This window comes from Heterodontus francisci, chromosome 11 (genome assembly GCF_036365525.1).
Source record: "Heterodontus francisci isolate sHetFra1 chromosome 11, sHetFra1.hap1, whole genome shotgun sequence".
Lineage (NCBI taxonomy): Eukaryota > Metazoa > Chordata > Chondrichthyes > Heterodontiformes > Heterodontidae > Heterodontus > Heterodontus francisci.
In genome coordinates this window covers 39,361,446-39,383,748 of record NC_090381.1, presented here as the reverse complement: position 1 = coordinate 39,383,748, position 22,303 = coordinate 39,361,446, and the positions used below count along the sequence as shown (strand labels likewise).

At 43.1% G+C, this 22,303-nt stretch overlaps 1 protein-coding gene across 1 annotated transcript in view; it reads left to right on the top strand.

The window, feature by feature from the left end:
• Positions 1 to 22,303, top strand: part of epha4b (eph receptor A4b) — a 426,015-nt gene that overhangs the window by 61,982 nt on the left and 341,730 nt on the right. The window contains exon 3 of the mRNA XM_068042004.1: positions 7,940 to 8,600. Within this exon, the coding sequence (XP_067898105.1) occupies positions 7,940 to 8,600 (661 nt within the window). The remainder of the gene's footprint in view (positions 1 to 7,939; positions 8,601 to 22,303) is intronic.

The window sequence follows — 22,303 nt, the reverse complement described above, 5'->3', positions numbered from 1 at the left end:
AGTTGGTAGAGGTCGCGGGTTTGGAAGGTGCTGTCTAAGGAGTCTTAGTGCATTGCTGCAGTGCATTTTGTAGATGGTACACATTGCTGCCACTGTATGTCGGTGGTGGAGGGAGTGAATGTTTGTAGATGGGTTGCCAATCAAGCGGGCTGCTTTGTCCTGGATGGTGTCGAGCTTCTTGAGTGTTGTTGGTGCTGCACCCATCCAGGCAAGTGGGGAGTATTCCATCACACTCCTGACTTGTGCCTTGTAGATGGTGGACAGGCTTTGGGGAGTCAGGAGGTGAGTTACTCGCCTCAGGATTCCTAGCCTCTGACCTGCTCTTGTAGCTACGGTATTTATATGGCTACTCCAGTTAAGTTTCTGGTCAATGGTAGCCCCTAGGATGTTGACAGTGGGGGATTCAGCGATGGTAATGCTGTTGAATGTCAAGGGGAGTTGGTTAGATTTTCTCTTGTTGGAGATGTGGCGTGAATGTTACTTGCCACTTATCAGCCCAAGCCTGGATATTGTCCAGGTCTTGCTGCATTTCTACATGGACTGCTTCAGTATCTGAGGAGTTGCGAATGGTGCTGAACATTGTGCAATCATCAGCGAACATCCCCACTTCTGACCTTATGATTGAAGGAAGGTCATTGATGAAGCAGCTGAAGATGGTTGGGCCTAGGACACTACCCTGAGGTACTCCTGCAGTGATGTCTTGGAGCTCAGATGATTGACCTCCAACAACCACAACCATCTTCCTTTGCGCTAGGTATGACTCCAGCCAGTGGAGGGTTTTCTCCTCAGTTTTGCCAGGGCTCCTTGATGCCATATTCGGTCAAATGCTGCCTTGATGTCAAGGGCAGTCACTCTCACCTCACCTCTTGAGTTCAGCTCTTTTGTCCATGTTTGAACCAAGGCTGTAATGAGGTCAGGAGCTGAGTGGCCCTGGCGGAACCCAAACTGAGCATCACTGAGCAGATTGTTGCTAAGCAAGTGCCGCTTGATGTCACTGTTGATGACACCTTCCATCACTTTACTGATGATTGATAGTAGGCTAATGGGGCGGTAGTTGGCCGGTTTGGATTTGTCCTGCTCTTTGTGTACAGGACATACCTGGGCAATTTTCCACATTGCAGGGTAGATGCCAGTGTTGTAGCTGTACTGGAACAGCTTGGCTAGGGGCGCGGCAAGTTCTGGAGCACAGGTCTTCAGTACTATTGCCGGAATATTGTCAGTGCCCATAGCTTTTGCAATATCCAATGCCTTCAGTCGTTTCTTGATATCACGTGGAGTGAATCGAATTGGCTGAAGTTTGGCATCTGTGATGCTGGGGACTTCAGGAGGAGGCCGAGATGGATCATCAACTCAGCACTTCTGGCTGAAGATTGTTGCAAATGCTTCAGCCTTATCTTTCGCACTGATGTGCTGGGCTCCCCCATCATTGAGGATGGGGATATTTGTGGAGCCACCTCCTCCAGTTAGTTGTTTAATTATCCACCACCATTCACGGCTGGATGTGGCAGGACTGCAGAGCTTAGATCTGATCCGTTGGTTTTGGGATCGCTTAGCTCTGTCTATCGCATGCTGTTTACGCAGTTTGGCATGCAAGTAGTTCTGGGTTGTATCTTCACCAGGTTGACACCTCATTTTGAGGTATGCCTGGTGCTGCTCCTGGCATGCCATCCTGCACTCTTCATTGAACCAGTGTTGGTCTCCTGGCTTGATGGTAATGGTAGAGTGGGGGATATGCCGGGCCATGAGGTTACAGATTGTGGTTGAGTACAATTCTGCTGCTGCTGATGGCCCACAGCGCCTCATGGATGCCCAGTTTTGCATTGCTAGATCTGTTCGAAATCTATCCCATTCAGCATGGTGATAGTGCCACACAACACGATGGACGGTATCCTCAATGTGAAGGCAGGACCTGTCTCCACAAGGACTGTGCGGTGGTCACTCCTACCAATACTGTCATGGACAGATGCATCCGCGGCAGGCAGATTGGTGAGGACGAGGTCCAGTATGTTCTTCCCTCGTGTTGGTTCCCCCACCACCTGCTGCAGCCCCAGTCTAGCAGCCATGTCCTTTTGGACTCGGCCAGCTTGGTCAGTCGTGGTGCTACCGAGCCACTCATGGTGATGGACATTGAAGTCCCCCACCCAGAGTACATTTTGTGCCCTTGCCACCCTCAGTGCTTCCTCCAAGTGCTGTTCAACATGGAGGAGTTTGAGTCATCAGCTGAGGGAGGGCGGTAGGTGTTTTTTTTTTATTTCCAAAATATACTTTATTCAGAAAAATCTGTAAAAATTACATTCCCAAACAGTTTAAAACAGCATCAAGTCAAAAAATACAAACAGTGTAAAGGTGATCAGTTTCCTTCTATACAATCATGAGTTGCCTCACAACCCTTCCATTTCATTGTCATGTCATATACATTTTTACATTTACAGCACACAAAATTTTCCCGATACAGTTCGAGGGGTTTCCCATGGATCCAGCCCCTCAGTTCAGCTTGGTGGGCGGACCTTACACTGTGGTCTTTCCCCATTGAGCCTTTGCTGCGGCTGCCCCAAGCTTTAGTGCGTCCCTCAGCACGTAGTCCTGGACCTTGGAATGTGCCAGTCTGCAACATTCGGTGGTGGACAACTCTTTGCGCTGGAAGACCAGCAAGTTTCGGGCAGACCAAAGGGCATTTTTCACCGAATTGATAGTCCTCCAGCAGCAATTGATGTTTGTCTCGGTGTGCATCCCTGGGAACAGCCCGTTGAGCACAGACTCCTGTGTTACAGAGCTGCTTGGGTTGAACCTCGCCAAAAACCACTGCATCTGAGGATTTCTGAGCATCTGGAAAGACACTGCTTGATTCGGGACAGTCAGCACGGTTTTGTGAGGGGTAGGTCTTGCCTCACAAGCCTGATTGAATTCTTTGAGCAGGTGACCAAGCAAGTGGATGAGGGTAAACCAGTGGATGTGGTGTACATGGATTTTAGTAAGGCATTTGATAAGGTCCCCCATGGTAGACTTATGGAGAAAGTCAGGAGGCATGGGATAGTGGGGAATGTGGCCAGTTGGATTAAGAATTGGCTAACTGATAGAAGGCAGAGAGTGGTCTTAGATGGTAAATACTCAGCCTGGAGCCCAGTTACCAGTGGCGTGCCGCAGGGATCAGTTCTGGGTCCTCTCCTGTTTGTGATTTTTATTAACGACTTGGATGAGGAAGTCGAAGGGTGGGTCAGTAAATTTGCAGATGATACAAAGGTTGGTGGAGTTGTGGATACCGAGGAGGGCTATTGTCGTCTGCAGGGGGACTTGGATAGGTTGCAGTGCTGGGCTGAAAAGTGGCAGATGGAGTTTAACCCTGAAAAGTGTGAGGTCGTCCATTTTGGAAGGACAAACATGAATGCAAAATACTGGGTTAACGGTAGGGTTCTTGGGCATGTGGAGGAGCAGAGAGACCTTGGGGTCTATGTGCATAGATCATTGAAAGTTGCAACTCAAGTGGATAGGGCTGTGAAGAAGGCATATGGGGTGTTAGCGTTCATTAGCAGAGGGATTGAATTTAAGAGCCGTGAGGTGATGATGCAGCTGTACAGGACCTTGGTAAGGCCTCATTTGGAGTACTGTGTGCAGTTCTGGTCGCCTCATTTTAGGAAGGATGTGGAAGCCTTGGAGAGGGTGCAGAGGAGATTTACCAGGATGTTGCCTGGAATGGAGAATAAGTCTTACGAGGAAAGGCTGAACATTCTAGGCCTCTTCTCATTAGAAAGGAGAAGGATGAGGGGTGACATGATAGAGGTTTATAAGATGATCAGGGGAATAGATAGGGTAGACAGTCAGAAACTTTTTCCCCGGGTGGAGCAAAGCGTTACAAGGGGTCATAAATTTAAGGTGAAGGGTGGGAGATATAAGGGGGATGTCAGGGGAAGGTTCTTTACCCAGAGAGTGGTCGAGGCATGGAATGCCTTGCCCGGGGAAGTTGTTGAGTCAGAAACTTTAGGGACTTTCAAAAGGCTTTTGGATAGGTATATGGATAAAGGAGAATGATGGGGTATAGATTAAATTGTCCTTGACAGAGGACAAAGGATCGGCACAACATTGTGGGCCGAAGGGCCTGTTCTGTGCTGTATGTTCTATGTTCTATGTTCTATCTCTTTCCACACCTGCTTTGCAAAGACACATTCCAGGAGGAGGTGGGCGACCGTCTCTTCCCCACCACAGCCACTGCGGGGGCATTGCGCGGAGGGGGCGAGACTTCGGGCGTGCAGGAAGGATCTGACGGGGAGGGCCCTTCTCACCACCAGCCAAACTACATCTTGGTGCTTGTTCGAAAGTGAGGGCGGTAGGTGGTAATCAGTAGGAGGTTACCTTGCCCATATTTGTTCCCTAAAGGAAATTGGGGAAACAGTCGGGTTTTTACAAAATCCATCAGCTTCATGGTCACTTTTATTGATAGCCGATATTTTATTTCAAACCACTATGGTGGGATTTGAACTCATTTTCTATCTGGATTTGTGGTCTTGGTCTTTGAATTACTAGTCCAGTAGCAAAACCACTCCTCTACCATACCCGTGAAATTTGAATGGGGCTATGCAGATATAAGGGAGGGATCCTCCCACCAGCTATCTCATTTATGTTCAGATATTGATCAATTTTGTAACACCTTTGTCCTACTTCGTTGCTGATATCCTCTCTGTTATATTTAATATTGGAGAACAGAGAGTGTACTGCACTTGGGAAGAAAGATGCTGTTAACTTAGATAAATGTGCCAGAACACAGATGAGCTTAACAAACAACACTTATGTTGGCGATCAAAGGAGGTTACATAATCTTAATGCTTTAAAATGATTTAAAGGTCAACTTCAAATAAAGAGAACATGGAGTTCGAGGATTCAGTGTTGTAAATGCTAGCTGTAGAGAATTTGTTGAATATTCCATGGAAATTCAAAGACTATTGAAGTATTTTTTTCAAATCTCTATAAAGCCTACATTGGCCAGTATGGTAATACTAATGGAAATTAACTTACTAGTATGTATTGTTCATTTTACTTTGATCCTAACCACATTGTCACATTTTGGGATCTTTTAACCATCTATCCGCAGGCTGGATCAGGGAGAAAAAGTTAATTTTAAAAGTTGGGTTTTTAAAAGTATATTCACATGAGTTTAAAAACTGCATTGAGAGGATAATTGTTTAAAGTGCTGATGATCTAGTGTTGATATTATTTACCCATGGACTGGAAATTATAAGCAATCTGTTAGCTTGTCACAGCAATCAATAAATGCCTCTGTATTGGGAAGTCTCTGTTTGTTCCTGAATGTGAACAGAGAAGGATAAAATATCAGAGAGACATAGACAGTCAGTCTGGCCAGGGAAACATTCTAAGAAGGTTGGAATGCAGGAAAGTAGTTGGGAGTTACCTTGTTTAAAGTCAGGTAAGGTGGCCCACCATTGTAGGAAGCTATGGGATGTTTGTTATTTTGTAATATTACATGAATTCAATTTATACAGATGAAATTGTGTGATCATAACTGTTGCTCTTTATATTCACTCTCAGTGAAAGAAACCAGCTTTGTGATCAATACCTTATGACTTCTTACCTAGTGATTTCTTGGTCCACCTTGAAAGAGATTGATGAGGCCCACGTAAGAAAGCTACAGCTATCCATTTCAGGTCTTTTGTTAAATTCCTGAGTTATGCAGTGTATGATTGGATATTGGCCAGTGCAGGCACAGTTTTAAATGTAAAACATTTGGACCATTTATGGAAGTGACTCCTATCACTGTTCTTGTGGGAATATCTGAGGGAAGACCCCTAAACTTGTAATGCTCGTCATAAACCTCAGAAAAATATGACAGGTTACAGAATAACTTGAGCTTTCCATGGAGCAGTTTTAAGTGTTAATAGTAAATAGCATGTTTACAATTATTCGAGTAGCGGGAGGCCTAGATTAATAAGTCATTGAACTTCTACCTCCCACTGACTTTGTGAGTTTGAAGCTTTGGAAATTCTTGTTTGCTGGTAGTTAGGAATGAGTTTAATGTGGTATCTGAAAGGAGCCTGGAAATACAAAAAGAACTGTTTGTCCAGCTGAATACAAAACACTAGGTATTGGGTCCATAATAAGAAATGGTTTTACTTAAGCTTTGGGTTACTTAATTATTTTTATTACCAACTTTAAACATTTGGAAAGTGGGCAATTCTGGAAAGACTGAATCTATTGTCCATCCCTCAATGCCCAGAGAAGGTGATGGGTTGGGGGGAAAGGGGGTTGGATGGGGGTTGGTGTTGCTGGGCTTTCTTCTTGAACCACTGCAGTCCTGTGGTGATTGTACCCCCATAATGGTGTTAGGTAGGGAATTCCAGGGTTTTGACCTAGCAGCGCTGAGGAAATGGTGATATATGTCCAATTTAGGATGGTTGTCAACTTGGAGGGGACTTTGGAGCTGATGCTCTTCCAAGATATTGCTACTCTTGTCCTTCTTGGTGATAGAGGTCATGGGGTCTGGAAGCAAGTTTGGTGAGTTGTGTAGTGCATCCTCTCGAATTACATTGTGCCGATGATGGAGAGTGGATATTGAGACCAGTGGCAGGGTCTCTAACCAAGACAACAGCTTTGTCCTGGATTGGATCAAGCTTTTTGAATGTTGATGAGATTGCAGCCATCCAGGTGAATGTTCAGTCCTCCATCAGACTCCTAACTTGAATCTATTTATTTTGCAGAGAGGCTGTGGAGGGTTAGGAGTTGAGCCACTCATTGCAGAGTATCCAGCTTCTATCCTGCTCTTGTAGATGCGACTGATCCAGTTGAAGTACTGATGAGTGGTGACCACCCACTGTTGGTAGTGGGGGACTCAGTGATAGTGCTGCTACTGAAGGTTGTGGGAGATGGTTGGGCTTTCTGTTTATGGACTAGTCACTACCTGGCACTTCCATAGCACAAATATTATTTATTGTTTGAGTCCAAGTCTGGATGTTGTGAAGTACTGCTGGAGGCTGACATGGGCCTTCCTTAGTGGATGAGTTGTGAATGGAGCTGAACACTGTTGAATCATCAGTGAACAGCATATTACTTCTGGCCTTCTGATGGAGAGAAGGTCGTTGATGAACAAGCTGAAGGTGGTTGGGCTTTGAGGAACTCTTGCAAAAATGAACAGGGATTGCTGTGATTGGCCTCTGACAACCATCCTTTGTGTCAAATATAACTGCAATCCCCTGATGAGTTTTCCATTTGACCTTCATTGACCACAGTTTTGCTGGGCACCTGGTACCACACTTGTTGTATAACTATTTGCATGGGCGCAAATGATTGGAAACATGTTGAATAATGTATTCTTATTTGCATGTAATTGGAATATGTGTGCTCATGCTAGTCGATGTTTTGTATGTGGAGCATAACTCCAGCTGAAAATCTAGGCCAGCCACTACATCTTTACAGACACATTCCTTGCCATCTGTCTATAAATAGTCACCATTGCCCTTCAAAACATTCATAATTTGGTTAGCCTCTATGCAACAGTCATGGGGGAATTCCAAAAATGAGAGTCAGGAGATCATTTCTAATCCAGTGTAACATGTCGTGACTTCAGACATCATTGTGCACTTCCCATAACTGCCGCTCCCCCCGCTGCCCCCCCCAAACCACAATCCCACCCCACAAAGAGCAAAACAAAATTTGCCAGAAATCAATTTCAATTGCCATACTTGACCTACATAAAGTTTCATGAGTAAAGGTATAATACAGAAATACTTTTATAACCTGATATGGGCCAAGCTCCTATCCATCACACAGATTTGCTATAATGTACAAAAAAATGGTTGCTGCTGCCAGAATCACTCACTTCTCACAAACAAGAGGACAGTGCAGTGTTGTAAAAGATAACAGAAGCCCTGTATACTTGTTTGGCACTTGCAGTTACGACTGGGTCTTAACTTACTGCTGTGTTTCTTGATTACAGTGGGAAGAAATCAGTGTTATGGATGAGAGGAACACTCCAATGCGAACATACCAGGTCTGTAATGTCATGGAAGCCTATCAGAACAATTGGCTGCGGACTAGTTGGATCCCTCGTGATGGCGCCCATCGGATCTATATTGAGATTAAATTTACGCTCCGAGACTGCAACAGCCTGCCAGGTGTCCCGGGAACATGCAAGGAAACCTTTAACATCTACTATTACGAGTCCAACAATAATAACTTGTGGTACATTAAAGAAAGTCAATACATAAAGATCGACACCATTGCTGCTGATGAGAGCTTCACCCAGGTGGATGTAGGTGACAGGGTGATGAAATTAAACACTGAGGTACGGGACATTGGATCCCTAACAAAGAAAGGCTTTTACCTGGCCTTTCAGGATGTGGGTGCCTGTATCGCTTTGGTATCAGTGCGGGTATACTACAAAAAGTGCCCATTAACAATTCGTAACCTGGCAGAGTTTCCAGACAGGGTGACTGAAGGAGACTCCTCCTTGGTGGAAGTCCGTGGCTCCTGTGTGAATAATTCTGAGGAATATGATGTGCCTAAAATGCATTGTAGTGCTGATGGAGGATGGTTGGTACCTATTGGACGATGTGTCTGCAAACCAGGATTTGAGGAGAAGAGGGATACCTGCCAACGTAAGTACCTTTACTTGTATTATGATGGGCAGGCTTGAAGGAATACAACAGTGGGGCCAATCCACCCTGGACAGATGGAATTCTTGTTTCCTCTCAGGTCTCAAAACTTTGTGACTTGTGATGGAGATATTATATAAAAGCAAGTTGTTTTATTGAAAAGCAAATGCAGAAACTGACAAGTTGGCACCTACCAAGTTGGTAATAATGCCTTGAAATGCTGTTTTAAAAAAAATTGCAGGATCACTTACCCTGGAAGATCAATGAACTTTTTTTTCTGATGTAGTTGTAAAAATTACTATTTTGAAAAATGCAAAGTAATTTTCAGTTTTCAAAAGATTCACCTTGAAATTCCTAGTACAACTACTTTCGTATGACGAGAAAAGTTTATAGCGGGATGTCTATCTATCTATTTGATGGCCTCCTAAGATGCTGAGTGGAGAAATGAGGTGCCTCCCATAATAGATCTTAGCATGCAGGTTGATGTGATGTGTTCCATGGTCTAGGATACATGACAACAATTGCACTTCGGCTTGTCCCTCCATAAGCTTCCACTTATGGAGCAAGTGGTTGCACTGTCCATGCCCTGTGCTGATTTGGTCGAATGCTGTCCACTGTCTTGGAGGAAGGTCCTAATCAAGTTTTAGGAACACGATTAAAAGGTGGTGCTCTCTTTGAGCATTTACTCTAACTGATTCCAACAGTTAAAAGGCTGTTAACAACTGGCCAGGACCTAACCAGCAATCCAATGTTTTTTTTGACTCCATCTATATCCTGGCTTAAATATCAAATGATTTACAGTAAAATTTCATTTAAAAACAATGAAACCTCCTTTGACCTGAAATCTTTCCAAAAAGGGAGTCATTAAAAAAAAAACTACATGCAGTAACTGGAGGAATGTGTGACAGTGCTTGAGGTTGTGTTTTAAAATGCAGCTGTATAAGAGTTATTGGACAACTGCAGAATCTGGGATTAGTAGCAGATGATATCTCTTCTAGAAGTGCAAGCAGCGTGTGATATCTAATCCCCAGTTCCTGCTGCACGCATGTGATTTCAACCTGCTCCAATAGCTTTGTTGTCATGCCTTGGGACAAGTCTTCGAGTGGGAAATCATTATTTTTGCGTCCCACTGCTTTCACATAACAAGATGGGATGTAACTGAAGCATTCTCTGTATGCAGAGGCTGACTCTGAGACTTATAGGCAAAACGTGTAATGTGTCCAAGCCCCCTCCAGCTGCCTTGCATTTTAGTGAAAATTACAAATTTTCATAGGGCTGGATATTTGCTACGGAGGCAGGAAACCGGAGCCGGGTTTGTTTTCAGGCCAGAAACATGCTCCAGGGGAGAAACTGATGAAAGTTAAGATTTTCAGGTGGGTGAATCCTTAATTGGCATGAAGACAGGTTTCCTGTCCAATTATGGGTGGTGGGCGGGCAGACTCTCGAAGCTGGAGGGCCAGTCAGCGGCCTTCCAGCTTCAGAGAAACACCCGGCTGCAGTACAAGGTGGTGCCCTCAACAAGAAGATGCCCTCTCAGCCACTTTTTAAAAACATGAATAAAAACACAGAAAAAGCTGCCAGGCCACCATGGTGGGGGTGGAGGGGGAAATTCCCTCTATAGGGTGGTCTTTGGCTGTACCACTACCAAGGCAGGCAGGGGCTGCAACTGATACACCAGTCAGCGCTGGTATTTATAGAGCCATCCCCCACCACCCGTCAACTGCCTCCATTCCCACCTTCGGGGGCCCCAAAAATTCAGCCCATAACGTCTACAACTTCTGTCAGAGGGAGACCATTCTGTGAAATTTTCCACTTCTCGATATTGCATGCCCAACATCCTAAATCACAAATTACTTTTTCACATATGTAACCATCGTCCCCTAGTCTGACACATGGAGGGTGAGGGGACATAGGAATGGGAGTAGGTCATTTATCCCCTTGAGCCTATTCCGAAATTCGATGGTTAATCTGTGGCCTAACTCCATATTCCCGCCTCTGCCCCATATCCCTTTATGATAATAGGTGGTTGTGGAGGGGGAATATTTATAAACAAAACAGTGGGAAAAAGAATTACCCTGGCAAACAGACCTCCTGAGAAATGGCCAAGTTTCTTTGACACTTACACCACTGTGTGTACATATTTTGAACCCAAATCAATTCAAAATATACAATCAAAACAATGCAGTATTAAAGATGTATTACTACCCCTGCAATTTATGACTTCATCGTTTTATATCATGCATGAAGAAAAAGAGTCTCTGTGTCTCATTACTTTGATCCCCAAAACATTGTGGGTATTGTGTAAAAAAAGTGAAACTGAGAAACCTGTCAAATTAGTTCTTCTGACACCTGCGCAAGTGTTTGTTTGGTCGTGACAGTTCTGTAAAGCAAAGCCATCTGGGGCCAGGTATCCTTTGGAGATCCTGCAGGACATGTGGCACGCAAGCAGCTTTCTCCCGTGTGCCGAATATACTTCAGGATGACATCTAAACAATGGCAGCAATCACAGAGGATGTGTGCTCATTTAAGTGAACTTGCTGCAAAGGTTCCTTACCCATCACTGTAAGGAGGGCTTTAATGAGACAGATAATAGGAGGATAGATCTTGTCTGTAACATGACGAGAATGAAAGGACACTATAGCTTGTTTAATCTTCTTTTGACATATGATGAGACATATAGTAAGGATACCAATTGGAATAAGTACAACTGAAATTGTAATCAAGTAGTTGGCCGAGAGACTTAATTCCTGATTCAGAAATACAAACTATACAATTAACTGCCAATAACCGAATGAGAGAAATTGGAATAAGATGCTTGAATTATAGCCATGTTTACCAGGAGGAACTCTTATTATTATTATTATTATTATTATTGTAATAAGAATGACTTTCTAATGAGAATTGAATACATACTTAAAAAGGAAAAATCTACAAGATGATGAGGAAAGAGCAGGGGAGTGGACAGAAAGGCAGAATTAAAAATAATGGTCCTTTACAGCTCAAGGGTAATAACATATCTGATGAGATGTTAAGAGTATATAGGAACAACAGTAATAGATCACCAGCACAGTGTAAACTGGGATTGTCCAAATAGAAATGCAGCAACAGAATTAGAACCAGTAAATGTGGCGCAAGATAGCTTTTAATGAAGTACGAATCCCACCTGGGAAAATTGCTCTTATTCTTGCTCGTGAGCAGAATAGCAGCGTTAGCAACTGGTGACGACAATTTAATTACGTTTATATCTGAACCAATAAGGTGAAGGACAAACCTATCTGGTTTAAAAAGACAATTCCTTCAAAGGAATTAACTAAACAAAAATCAGCTGTGAATCGCTTCTTTAAGGCAGATCTCAGCTGAGGAAAAGTAAAAGACTTTGAAATTAAAATTTGGGGTTTACACTTAATTTGCAAACCTAGGAAAAATAAGCACAAGCTAAACAAGCAATCGATGAGTAGGTTAATTCAATGCTCTGTCAGAGGTTCCGTCTTTTGGATCAGGCGTTAAACCAAGGCCCCGTTTGTCCTCTAAGATGAATGCAAAAGGTCCCATGGCACTATTTTAAAGAAAAGCCAGGGAGTTTTCGTCAATGTCCTGGCCAGTATTTATCCCTTAACCAACATTACTAACAAAACAGATAATCTGGTTATTATCACATTGCTGTTTGTGAGAACTTGCTTTGAGCAAATTGCCTGCTGCATTTTCTACATTACAAGACTGACTACACTTCAAAATTACTTCATTGGCTGAGGTTGTGACAGCTGCAAGACAAATGCAATTCTTTCTTCTTTCTTTTCTCAATGTGTAAGTAGGATACATGGTTCTGAAGGAAGGTCATTAACCTGAAATGTCAACTCTGTTTCTCTTTCCTCAGATGCTGCTGAGTATTTCCAGGATTTTCTGTTCTTATTTCAGGTTTCCAGCATCCGCAGTATTTGCTTTTGTTTGGATGCACAGTGATATGTGCAGTTTATTTCAGGAACACCACCCAAAGCTTCATGAGTAGGTTAAAAAAGGTCTGAGTCAGAGAATTAGGAAAGAGGTGGAAGAACCTTGATAATTGGAAGCTCAGAATGAAGTATAGTTGGATGAACAGAGCAAAGGTACATTCGCACTATAATTGTAGCATTACTGTCAAGAGGTTTCACTAAACACTGAGAATGCAGGTTAAAATATAAATTCAGACTGAAGCCGGACATGACACTGGGACAAAAAAAGATGAGACTGCCTGAGGAGGGAGTCTCACTCTACTTCGCAGTCAGTTTGTGCTTTGGCACCTGATTTATACTCCACGAGTTTAATACAGCTGTAAAGCCAAAACTGCTTTTCATTGACGCTGAACTTGTAATGAATGCAGCATTAAATGTGATGCTTGGTAGACAATAACAGGAGCACTTTGTGAACCTTTATTGTGCATATTGATTTTCTAAGTATATACTTACCAACCCAAAACCTGGCGAGTGAGTGTGCATGTGGAGAATGTGCAAAACCCATTTTCAAAGTTGGAATCCTAATTGGCAAGGGGAGGTGGATGGGGAAGGATGAATCATTGGTTTAGCAATACAGTGCTGAAGTACAAGTGAGTAGAGGAGTTGTTTCTTGTTAGATCTGTGGCAAATTAATTTTTTCCACACCGAACATCTGAAAAAAATCCTAATACAAAACAGCAAAGTTGGGACTGCCTTAAGGTAGTGGTTGGCTAGTGCCCATAGGTAATTTGCTGTGAGTCAGTTCATCTAAAATTGTGCAACTTGTAATGTACTAAGTCCCACTTGCCAGCCATCCTTAGTAACCATCCACTGTTTCCCTGTTCCTTAATACATTGTGTACCAAATCCTTGTCCTTAATGGCTTTCCCTTTCTCTAGAATCACCTTCTGCCTTACATCCCTATCTTTTTGGTCCCCTGAATCTGGTCTCCTGTGCTTTGCCCTTCACTTCAGCTCCGTGGATAGAACTTCCAGCTACCTTGACTCCCTAAACTTGCCCAACTTCTCTCCTTGTTTGTAAAGGCTGCTCAAAACCCATCATTCCAACCATGCTCTAGGACAATGCTCATCCATTTTATCAGATGAATCACATGAATGGCACCAGATAAATGTAAGCTGTTGTTCTCACATCACTTTTCAGCTTTTGCTCCATCCATGTGATTACTCAGCTTTCCAAATTTATGCTCCCTTAAAACAAACATTTATTATTTTTTAAATGAACTAATATTCCATGTAAAGGTTTACATCGCACAACTACATAGCATACTAAGCTGGCCACAGTATTGCGCTATCCATAATGCAGCCTTTCGATAAAGCTTAGCATGGAACCTTGCTGCCTTTTGAAAATATTCTTCCAACAGGGACAAATTAAGAGGTTCCTGCCGAGAGCCCTGTCCAATTAAAGATGGTGGGCAGGTTCCTGAGGTTGCAGACCTAATCAGAGGGCCGCAGCTTTGGAAGGCCAGGAGCCCCACCAGAAGAGGAGGGCACTGCTCAGGCAGCAAGGAGAGCGTGAGGGCACCTCAAAATGGAGATGCCCTCAGAAATATCCAACGCAATTAAAAATGATGAGGGACAAAGCCGGTAGGCCTCTCTGAACAGAAGAGAAACCTCACCCGGCCTGCTACCAGGAGGCTGCCACCACAGAGCAGTTAGGCTCGGCACTCAGTGGCAAGCCACCCCACGGCCAGGAATATCCTGATAGAGTCTTCCTCATCCCCCTAATTATCTTCATAGTTGGTAATTATTGGCTACCCACCGCTGCTGCAAGATTGCCAGGAAGCGGGAACACGTCAGATCACCGACCTGCTATTGATCTTTCCTATTTTCCTCCTGGTCCCTCCTTCAAACCGGCCTCCCCAGGTCTCGTAAGATTTCACCCTTAGTGTCAGAAGCTAGATACAGGCACTCAGTTTAAAAACGCTAGTTCACTTTTTTGTGAAGAACCTGGTTGTGGAATTAATTTTTAAATAAGGCGGAGATATTCTTATAAGACCAGACTCTCTAAATGCAAGTTCATTTCTTCTTTCAAACGCATATGCTGAGGACATTTCTGCCAGATATATAAGGTCATTGAAGGTTGGATTGATGAAGTGATGGTGGTTCCTGAAGATTGTGCAGCTCTAATGAATCAAGCCCTGCCACTATATGTCATTGATGGTTGTAATTTTGCAGTGATTTATGTATTAGAAAAATTCATAATGTACAATGTTGGGGCAACTCACTGCAGACATGAATTACTTGACAGAGCTTGGAGACAGCTCTCTTCTCAAACTAAGGAGATAACTTCCTTTATTAAGGCGGGGGAAGGAAAAATGATTTTTGTTTGACAGGAATTCATACAAAAAAAAACTGAGAATGGGAATCAGTGTTGCATTTTACAATTTGTTTTTAATCATAAATGGAGAGAACCTTCAGAAAAGCTACTGAAGTTTGACTGAAGCTCTGAATGCCAGTGAGTGGATTATACACATGAATGAGAACCAAGATCACTGGTGAATGACTGCAGGTTGCACATTAGTGTGAATTAAACCAGTGAATTACTGTGTGATGAACAGCCCTGTAGAGTGTTTATTAAGGAATACATGTGGTTGGAGTGACTTGTACAGTCAATTATCCTGTCACATTAGAAAGTTCTGCATGTAAGGGAACTGACAAAGCAATTTCCACCTCTGGTGCTGTGTCTTTAGTTAGTCAGAAGATAATGTAAAGACTGTTTATCCTTATTGGCATGACACATACCATCACTGAATATTCGGTTGTGTTCAACAACTGTGCTGTCCCAACACTGTGTGTGCAGTTTACCTTGTGGTTCGGTTGCTGAGGGCAGTAATGCCCTAATCTAACATGTGCGCCCAAACATTTCCAGTAGTCCTTCCCAATCAATGTGGGGGTCCCTGGAATCATTTTTAGTAGCCCTACCATAGCTCTGTTTACATAGAATTACATCAAATTTTACAGAACAGAACCACATCATTCGACCTAACTAGGCTATGTTGATGTTTATGTTCCACGTGATCTTCCTCCCTTCTTCCTTCATCTAATGCAATCAACATTTCCTTCCATGCTTTTCTCCTTCAAATACTTATCTAGCTTCCCCTTAAGTGCATCTATGTTTAAGATCAGCTAAATTCAACACAAGCCAGAGATCAAACTGTGGACCTTCCTGGACAATGTGGTTCAGTTGATGAGTGGCTAAGGCATACGGAACAGCAAAGTCTCAGGTTTTATTTCAATGCCCTGAGCTAGGGGGTTGCAAGATAAGTTGTCATCATCATTGTCCAGTGAGTGCAGCTAGTAAGTACACAGATATATCCGGTGAGAGCTAGGTCAGGTTCCGCTGTGATGTTCCACACAGTATCACTGCTCACTATGTAGGCTGGAGCACGATAAATGGTCACATGGGTGAAGTGCCATAAGCGCTAGAACCTAATGAGACCAAACCCCAATATGAGTTGGTGCCCTCAAGAAAAGAGGGGAGAAAACTGGAAGGAAAATAACTGAAAAGTAATAATAATAGCATCTGATCCCAGGCTACAGATTGGGGGAGAAGAGGAAGTTAAGCAGCTTTACAGTAGTTGTGAATTGTGTGAGCTATAAATTACAGCTCAATATAACCGCAAACATTTCAGATTGTATTCAACTTCAAGGTATCCAAGTTTAGCACTTTCAAAGCTGAATTCAAACTGGAATATGCAAGAAAATCCAATTCAGTAACAAATGAAGTTGTCTCCTAAACTAGTCATGTGGGAAAGAGGATTTTTTTCCTCTCACCCTTGGGGTGGTGACATATTTTAATTTATGGGTCAGGCTTTGATTTGAATATTTGCATCTAATTTGAGAGAAGGTCAAGTTTCTTCCAATAAAAAAAGTTTTTCCAGTTTGTGTTTATTAGCTGGACAATTGGCTCACATTGAACAAAATCAGTTGAATCTCTACAAAGTCTTGGATGAGCTACAATTTCCTCTGATTAAACACTGGAAAGATAAGTGCCATCATGTTTGGCTCTTACTCCAAATTCCATACCATTGTCATCAATTTCATTCCACTTCTTAGCCATGGGATTCAGGTTGAATTGTTCGCAACCTGGATGTTTCATTTAACTTGAGCTGAACTTCCGACCCCACATTTGCTAGATTGCACAGGCCGCCTACTTCCACCTTTGTGCCGTCATGCACATCTGCGTCTGCCTCACCCCATCTGCTGCCAAAACCCTCATCCATGTCTCTGTCAGATCCAAACTCCATTATACCAATAATCTGTCACCCAGCCTCTCATCTGCCACCCTTTATAAACTCCAGCTCACCCAAATTCCTGCTGCCTATATCCTATCTCAAACTGTGTCCTACTCATCCATCACTCCAAACCTTTCTGAACCTTTCTGATGTACATTAGCTCTGTACCCCGCAAAGCCTCCAATTCAGAATTCTCATCCTTGTGTTTATATTCCTTCATGACCTTACCCTTCTCTATCTGTAATCTCTTGCAGTCCTACAAACTCCTTCCCCAGAACTCTGCATTCCTCTATGTGCATTCTTCCTTTCACTTCCCCCTCACCATTGGAGGCCGTGCCTTCAGCCGTCAAGACCCTATGTTCTGGAATTCCTTCTCCAAACCTCGCGGCCTCTCAACCTTTCTTTCCTCCTTTAAGATTTTCCTTAAAATCCACCTATTTTACTCCTCCTAAATACTTTTTCTTTGGCTCAGCTTCCATTTTTGTCTGATTATGCTTCTGAAAAGCAAATTGTGATATTTTTCTACAAAGGCTCTGTATAAAAACAAGGTGTATTATGAGATGCAGTCAACTGAAGATATGCTGTACATCAATGCTGCCATTAGTGCTGAAGAGGAGGTACTTCTGCACCAAACATGAAAAGAGGTTGTGTGTGTCACAGTGCAATGTTGTGACATCTCTGTTTACAGGTTTAACTCTGCTTTGAGATGGCAATTATCTGACTGAACCTTAAAATCAGAAGATCATTTGTGATCTTGTTTGTGGGACTCATGGGGAATGTGTGCAAGCTGTGGTCCAAACACGTGACTTGTCAAATGTTCTGACAGGGGCATTGACCCTTGGTTTGCAACGTTTGTTTCTTTTGCTTTTGAACAGATTGTGCTAGCAGCTTGAAACGAACCTTTGGGTTGCTGGGGAGAAAAAAAGGCCGGGAGAAGTCAGGTAGGAGAGAGAGAGAGCCATCAGGGTAGATAACCGAAGCTGCTTTGCAGGCAGGTTGGGAAAAGTAAAGGCTAGATCCAGGGGCTGTCGCTCTTACTTAGAGTAACTGCTTAACCAGACTTGACCATACTGGGCACAGGGTGGTCACTAAAGGACTAGGATAAAGGATAGTATTGGATCCACGCCATCAAGCCTGTTGTGAGAGTAGAACTGAGAAGGTTCTGGAAAAGTACACCATTATTTTTGAACTTATACTTTGTGCAAAATGAACGGCTGTAGGAAGACCTTAACTGTGGGGTTCATGTTGAAAGGAAATTGCTAAATCGTTGAAGAAAGGAGCTGGAAATCTACCTGAGAAAATTCAGAGCTTTGAAGGACTGTGATGCAGTGATCAGTACTCTATATATTGAGTAGACTGGCTAATAGATCTGTAAGATTTAACCATCCTGTATCTGATTGTTAATGTGCAATTTGTGATATATATTTACCATGATTTATTAATTCATGTTTAATTTATGGTAATTTTGGTTTGATTGTTAAAGTAAAATTTATAAAAGTGAAATTTTGTCCATTCTGTTCTTCTATTGAGATTGGTCGGTCAGTAAATTCGATTCTTTTGGTTGTTGGTCTCCATGGAGATCACAACGCATTCTAAGCATTTCTCTGTCATTAAATCGGCCTTGTTCTTTGTCATAGTTAACTTTGTAAAGTATGGAAACTGCGATATGTGCAGTGATGATATCATTGTGCTTGCTTGGCAACTGTCCAAGCTTTTAATTCAAAGTCGAAACAAAAATTTAATCAAGTTGAAAATTCTTGCATAATGATGTAGCCTTTGCTGGCCACCATGGTGGACTTTGAGCTGCGTTTGTGGCAAGCCATACCTGCTTACTCCAGCATCTTGTCCTGATGAAAAATTCCCCAAGGCCCCGTTAGCAAATTTCTATTGGGTTGACTGAATATTAAATATTAAGCATCTAGAGTAAGACCAGTCCATTGACAGAACCCCTGAACTTTCTAAATTAGAAGCGAGAGGCTGGTCTATCAGACCAGACTGTGGTATTGCACTACAGGTCTCTGTTCTCAATTTGTCTGCTGGTTTGTAGCCCATTCATTTCCTGGGAGCTCATGTCCGAGGATTTGCTTGATACCCTCTCTGCCTGCCTCTTCCTTTACACAGGTGCCCAACTTTGCTTCCTCGCCCTCCTTAAATCCAGCAATCAATTTATTAAAAATATGCAGCTGATAATATTGATATGCATAGGAACAGCTAGGCAAAGCCATTGTTAGACCACATCTGTGTACAGTTCTAAACACTGCATCTTGGAAAGGATATATTTGTCTTGGAAGCAGTGCAGCACAGATTCACTAGAATATTACCAGGGCTCTAAAGGGTTAGGTTATGAGGAGGGATTACATAAACTAGGCGTCTATTCCCTGGAATATTGATAGTTGTGGGATGATTTGATTGAGGTTTTTCAATCTTTTGAACGGAATTGATAGGGCAAAGAGGGAGAAACCTTTGGCACTGATGGGAGATTGTTGGACAAGGCTACATAACTTAAAATCAGAGCCAGGCCATTCAGGAGAGAAGCTAGGAAACAATTCTTCACTCAAAAGTTGATAGAAGTGTGGAACTCTCCCCCACAAAACCAGCTAATTTTAGAATCTGAGATCAATAGATTTTTTTTGCTAGCCAAGGATATAAAAGGCTATGGAACCAAAGCTGGCAGATGCAGTTAAGATACAGATCAGCCATGATCTCATTGAATGGCAGAATAGGCTTGAGGGGCTGAATGGTCTTATTCCTGTTCCAATGTAACATGGAAGCATCAACTTATGTAATCACCTTACTAAACATTTCAGTCTGTTTTTTAGTACCAGATCTTTCTTGATGACATTTGTATCTGCACTCCTTCCATTTCTAATCCGGGCCTGTAAACAGCCTCATGTTTCAGATCATGATGAATTTGCTGGCTTTGTTTTTGCTCTGGATCTGTCCTCCACTTTTTCAGTGGTAGCACAGTACACCCTCACTTCCTGAATTAGAAGATTGTGGGTTCAAGCCCTACTCCAATGCTTCAGCACATAATCTAGGCTGACACCACAGTGTGGTACTGATGGCACGCTGCATTGATAGAGATGTGGCCTTTTGGAAGACAGATTCAGCTGAGGCTCCATCTTAGGTTTTAGTTTGATGTAAAAGATTCCATGGCACGATACAAAGAAGTGCAAGTGTGTTCTCCCAGTGTCCGGGCCAACATTCAACCCTCAACTAACACCAACAAAACCTGGTTATTTATCTATTGTTGTTTTTGTGGGACCTTGCTGTGCACGAATTGATGGCTGCATTTGCCTACATAACAAGAGTGACTACGTTACAATTTTTTTTTGGCTATGAAAGGCAATGGGATGTTTTAGTTTAGTTTAGTTTAGTTTAGAGATACAGCACTGAAACAGGCCCTTTGGCCCACCGAGTCTGTGCCGACCATCAACCACCCATTTATATTAATCCTACACTAATTCCATATTCCTACCACATCCCCACTTGTCCCTATATTTCCCTACCACCTACCTATACTAGGGGCAATTACTAATGGCCAATTTACCTATCAACCTGCAAGTCTTTGGCATGTGGGAGGAAACCGGAGCACCCGGAGGAAACCCACGCAGACACAGGGAGAACTTGCAAACTCCACACAGGCAGTACCCAGAATTGAACCCGGGTCGCTGGAGCTGTGAGGCTGCGGTGCTAACCACTGCGCCACTGTGCCGCCCATGTCTCAAGAATGTGAAAAGTGCTCCCAGTACAAGTTCATTCCTTCTTTGTCTTTCTTGGTCTGATGTTGCTGGTGGTAAAACAGCAAGCTAACTCCATTCAAATTCTGAATGGAAAGAAAAATCAGGCGGGATGTCTATGGGAGGCTGATTTGATATTTCCCAATTTATGCCCCTCTGATGCTGAAACTTCTACTCCTCCTTTCATTTCTAATTTCCTCCACAACCCCAGTTTAAGTTGCTGTTTTCCCTCCATTTATGTTGGTCCAATAGAATATATAATTTCTGGGTAACCGGAAACTCATTGCCAATCTGTGACTGGCCATAAAATATAAAATGGTGTGACAAGCTGCCAAAGATAATGCACCAAATAATATTTCCTTTTCTTATGAGAGACGTCTGGTTTATAAGGTTGTCTTTGAAAGCACTATTGGTCCTGCTTTCCTCTGCAAAAACTGTTCAGTATTCCAGGATCATCCTGAAATGCAAAGAACACAGCTTCTCTTCTCAACTAGAAAACAGTCTTCTTGAACCCTTCTCCTTGACTCCTTTGCCCTCGCCTCCAATAACAAGTTGAGGAGCTCAGATTGAGACCATTTGTTCAGCTGCCTCTGCCAACTCCCTCTCTTCCCCTAGCCCACCCGGCGAAATTTCCTTTGAGGTTCCCTCCTGCTCTAGCCCTGAACTTGCATCTTCCTCTAGTTTCTCTCCTATTTCCTCCCATAATTCCCTCTCCAAGCTCATCTTGTCCATGATCTTTTCCTAATCCCTCGACTCTATTCCCACCAAACGACACCACCCAACTTCCCTTCCTAGCCCCCATGTCAGCTGATATTGTTCACAGTTCCATCTCAAGTACTTTCCCCTCCCCTTCAAATCTGCAATCATCACCCCTCTGTTCAGAAAACACAGCCTTGACTCCTCTGTCCTTGCAAACTACTGCCCCATCTCCAACATCCATTTCACCTCCAAAGCCCTTGAGTGTATTCTTGCTCCCCAATCCATGTCCATCTTTCCCACAATTCTGTGTTTGAATTCCTCCAATCAGGTTTCTGCTCCTGCCACTGCACTGAAATAGCTCTTATAAAATTCACAAGTGACATCCATCGTGACTGTGGTAAACTATTCCTCCTCGCCCTTCTCGACCTGTCCACACAAACCTCCTCCAATGCCTCTCCTCCATTGTCCAGCTGGGTGGGGTTATCCTGGCTTAGTTCTATCATAACTATCCAGTCATAGCCAGAAAATTACCTGCAATTGCTTCTCTTCCTACTCTCGCACCATTAGCTCAATTTTCGGCCCCCTCCTATTTCTTATCTATATGCAGCCCCTTGGCGACATCATCCGTAAACATGTTAGGTTTCATATGTATGCTGGCAACACCCAGCTTGATCTCATTACCACCTCTCTGGATCTCTGCACTATCTCCGATTTGTCACATTGTTTGTCCAATATCCAGTATTGGATGTGTGAAAATTTCCTCCAACTAAATATTGGGAAGAGCGAAGCTATTATCTTCTTTCCCCATCACAAACTCCGCTCCCTAGCAACCAACTCTGCCCCTCTCCCTGGCAACTGTCTGAGTCTGAACCAGACTGTTCACAACCCTGGTGTTGTGTTTGAAACTGAGATGAGCTTCCGACCACATATCTGCTTCATCACCTAATCTCCTACTTCTATCTCCGTAACATCATCCGACACTTCCCCTGCTACTGCTCATCTGATGCTGAAACCCTCATCCTTGCCTTTGCTACCTCCAGACTTG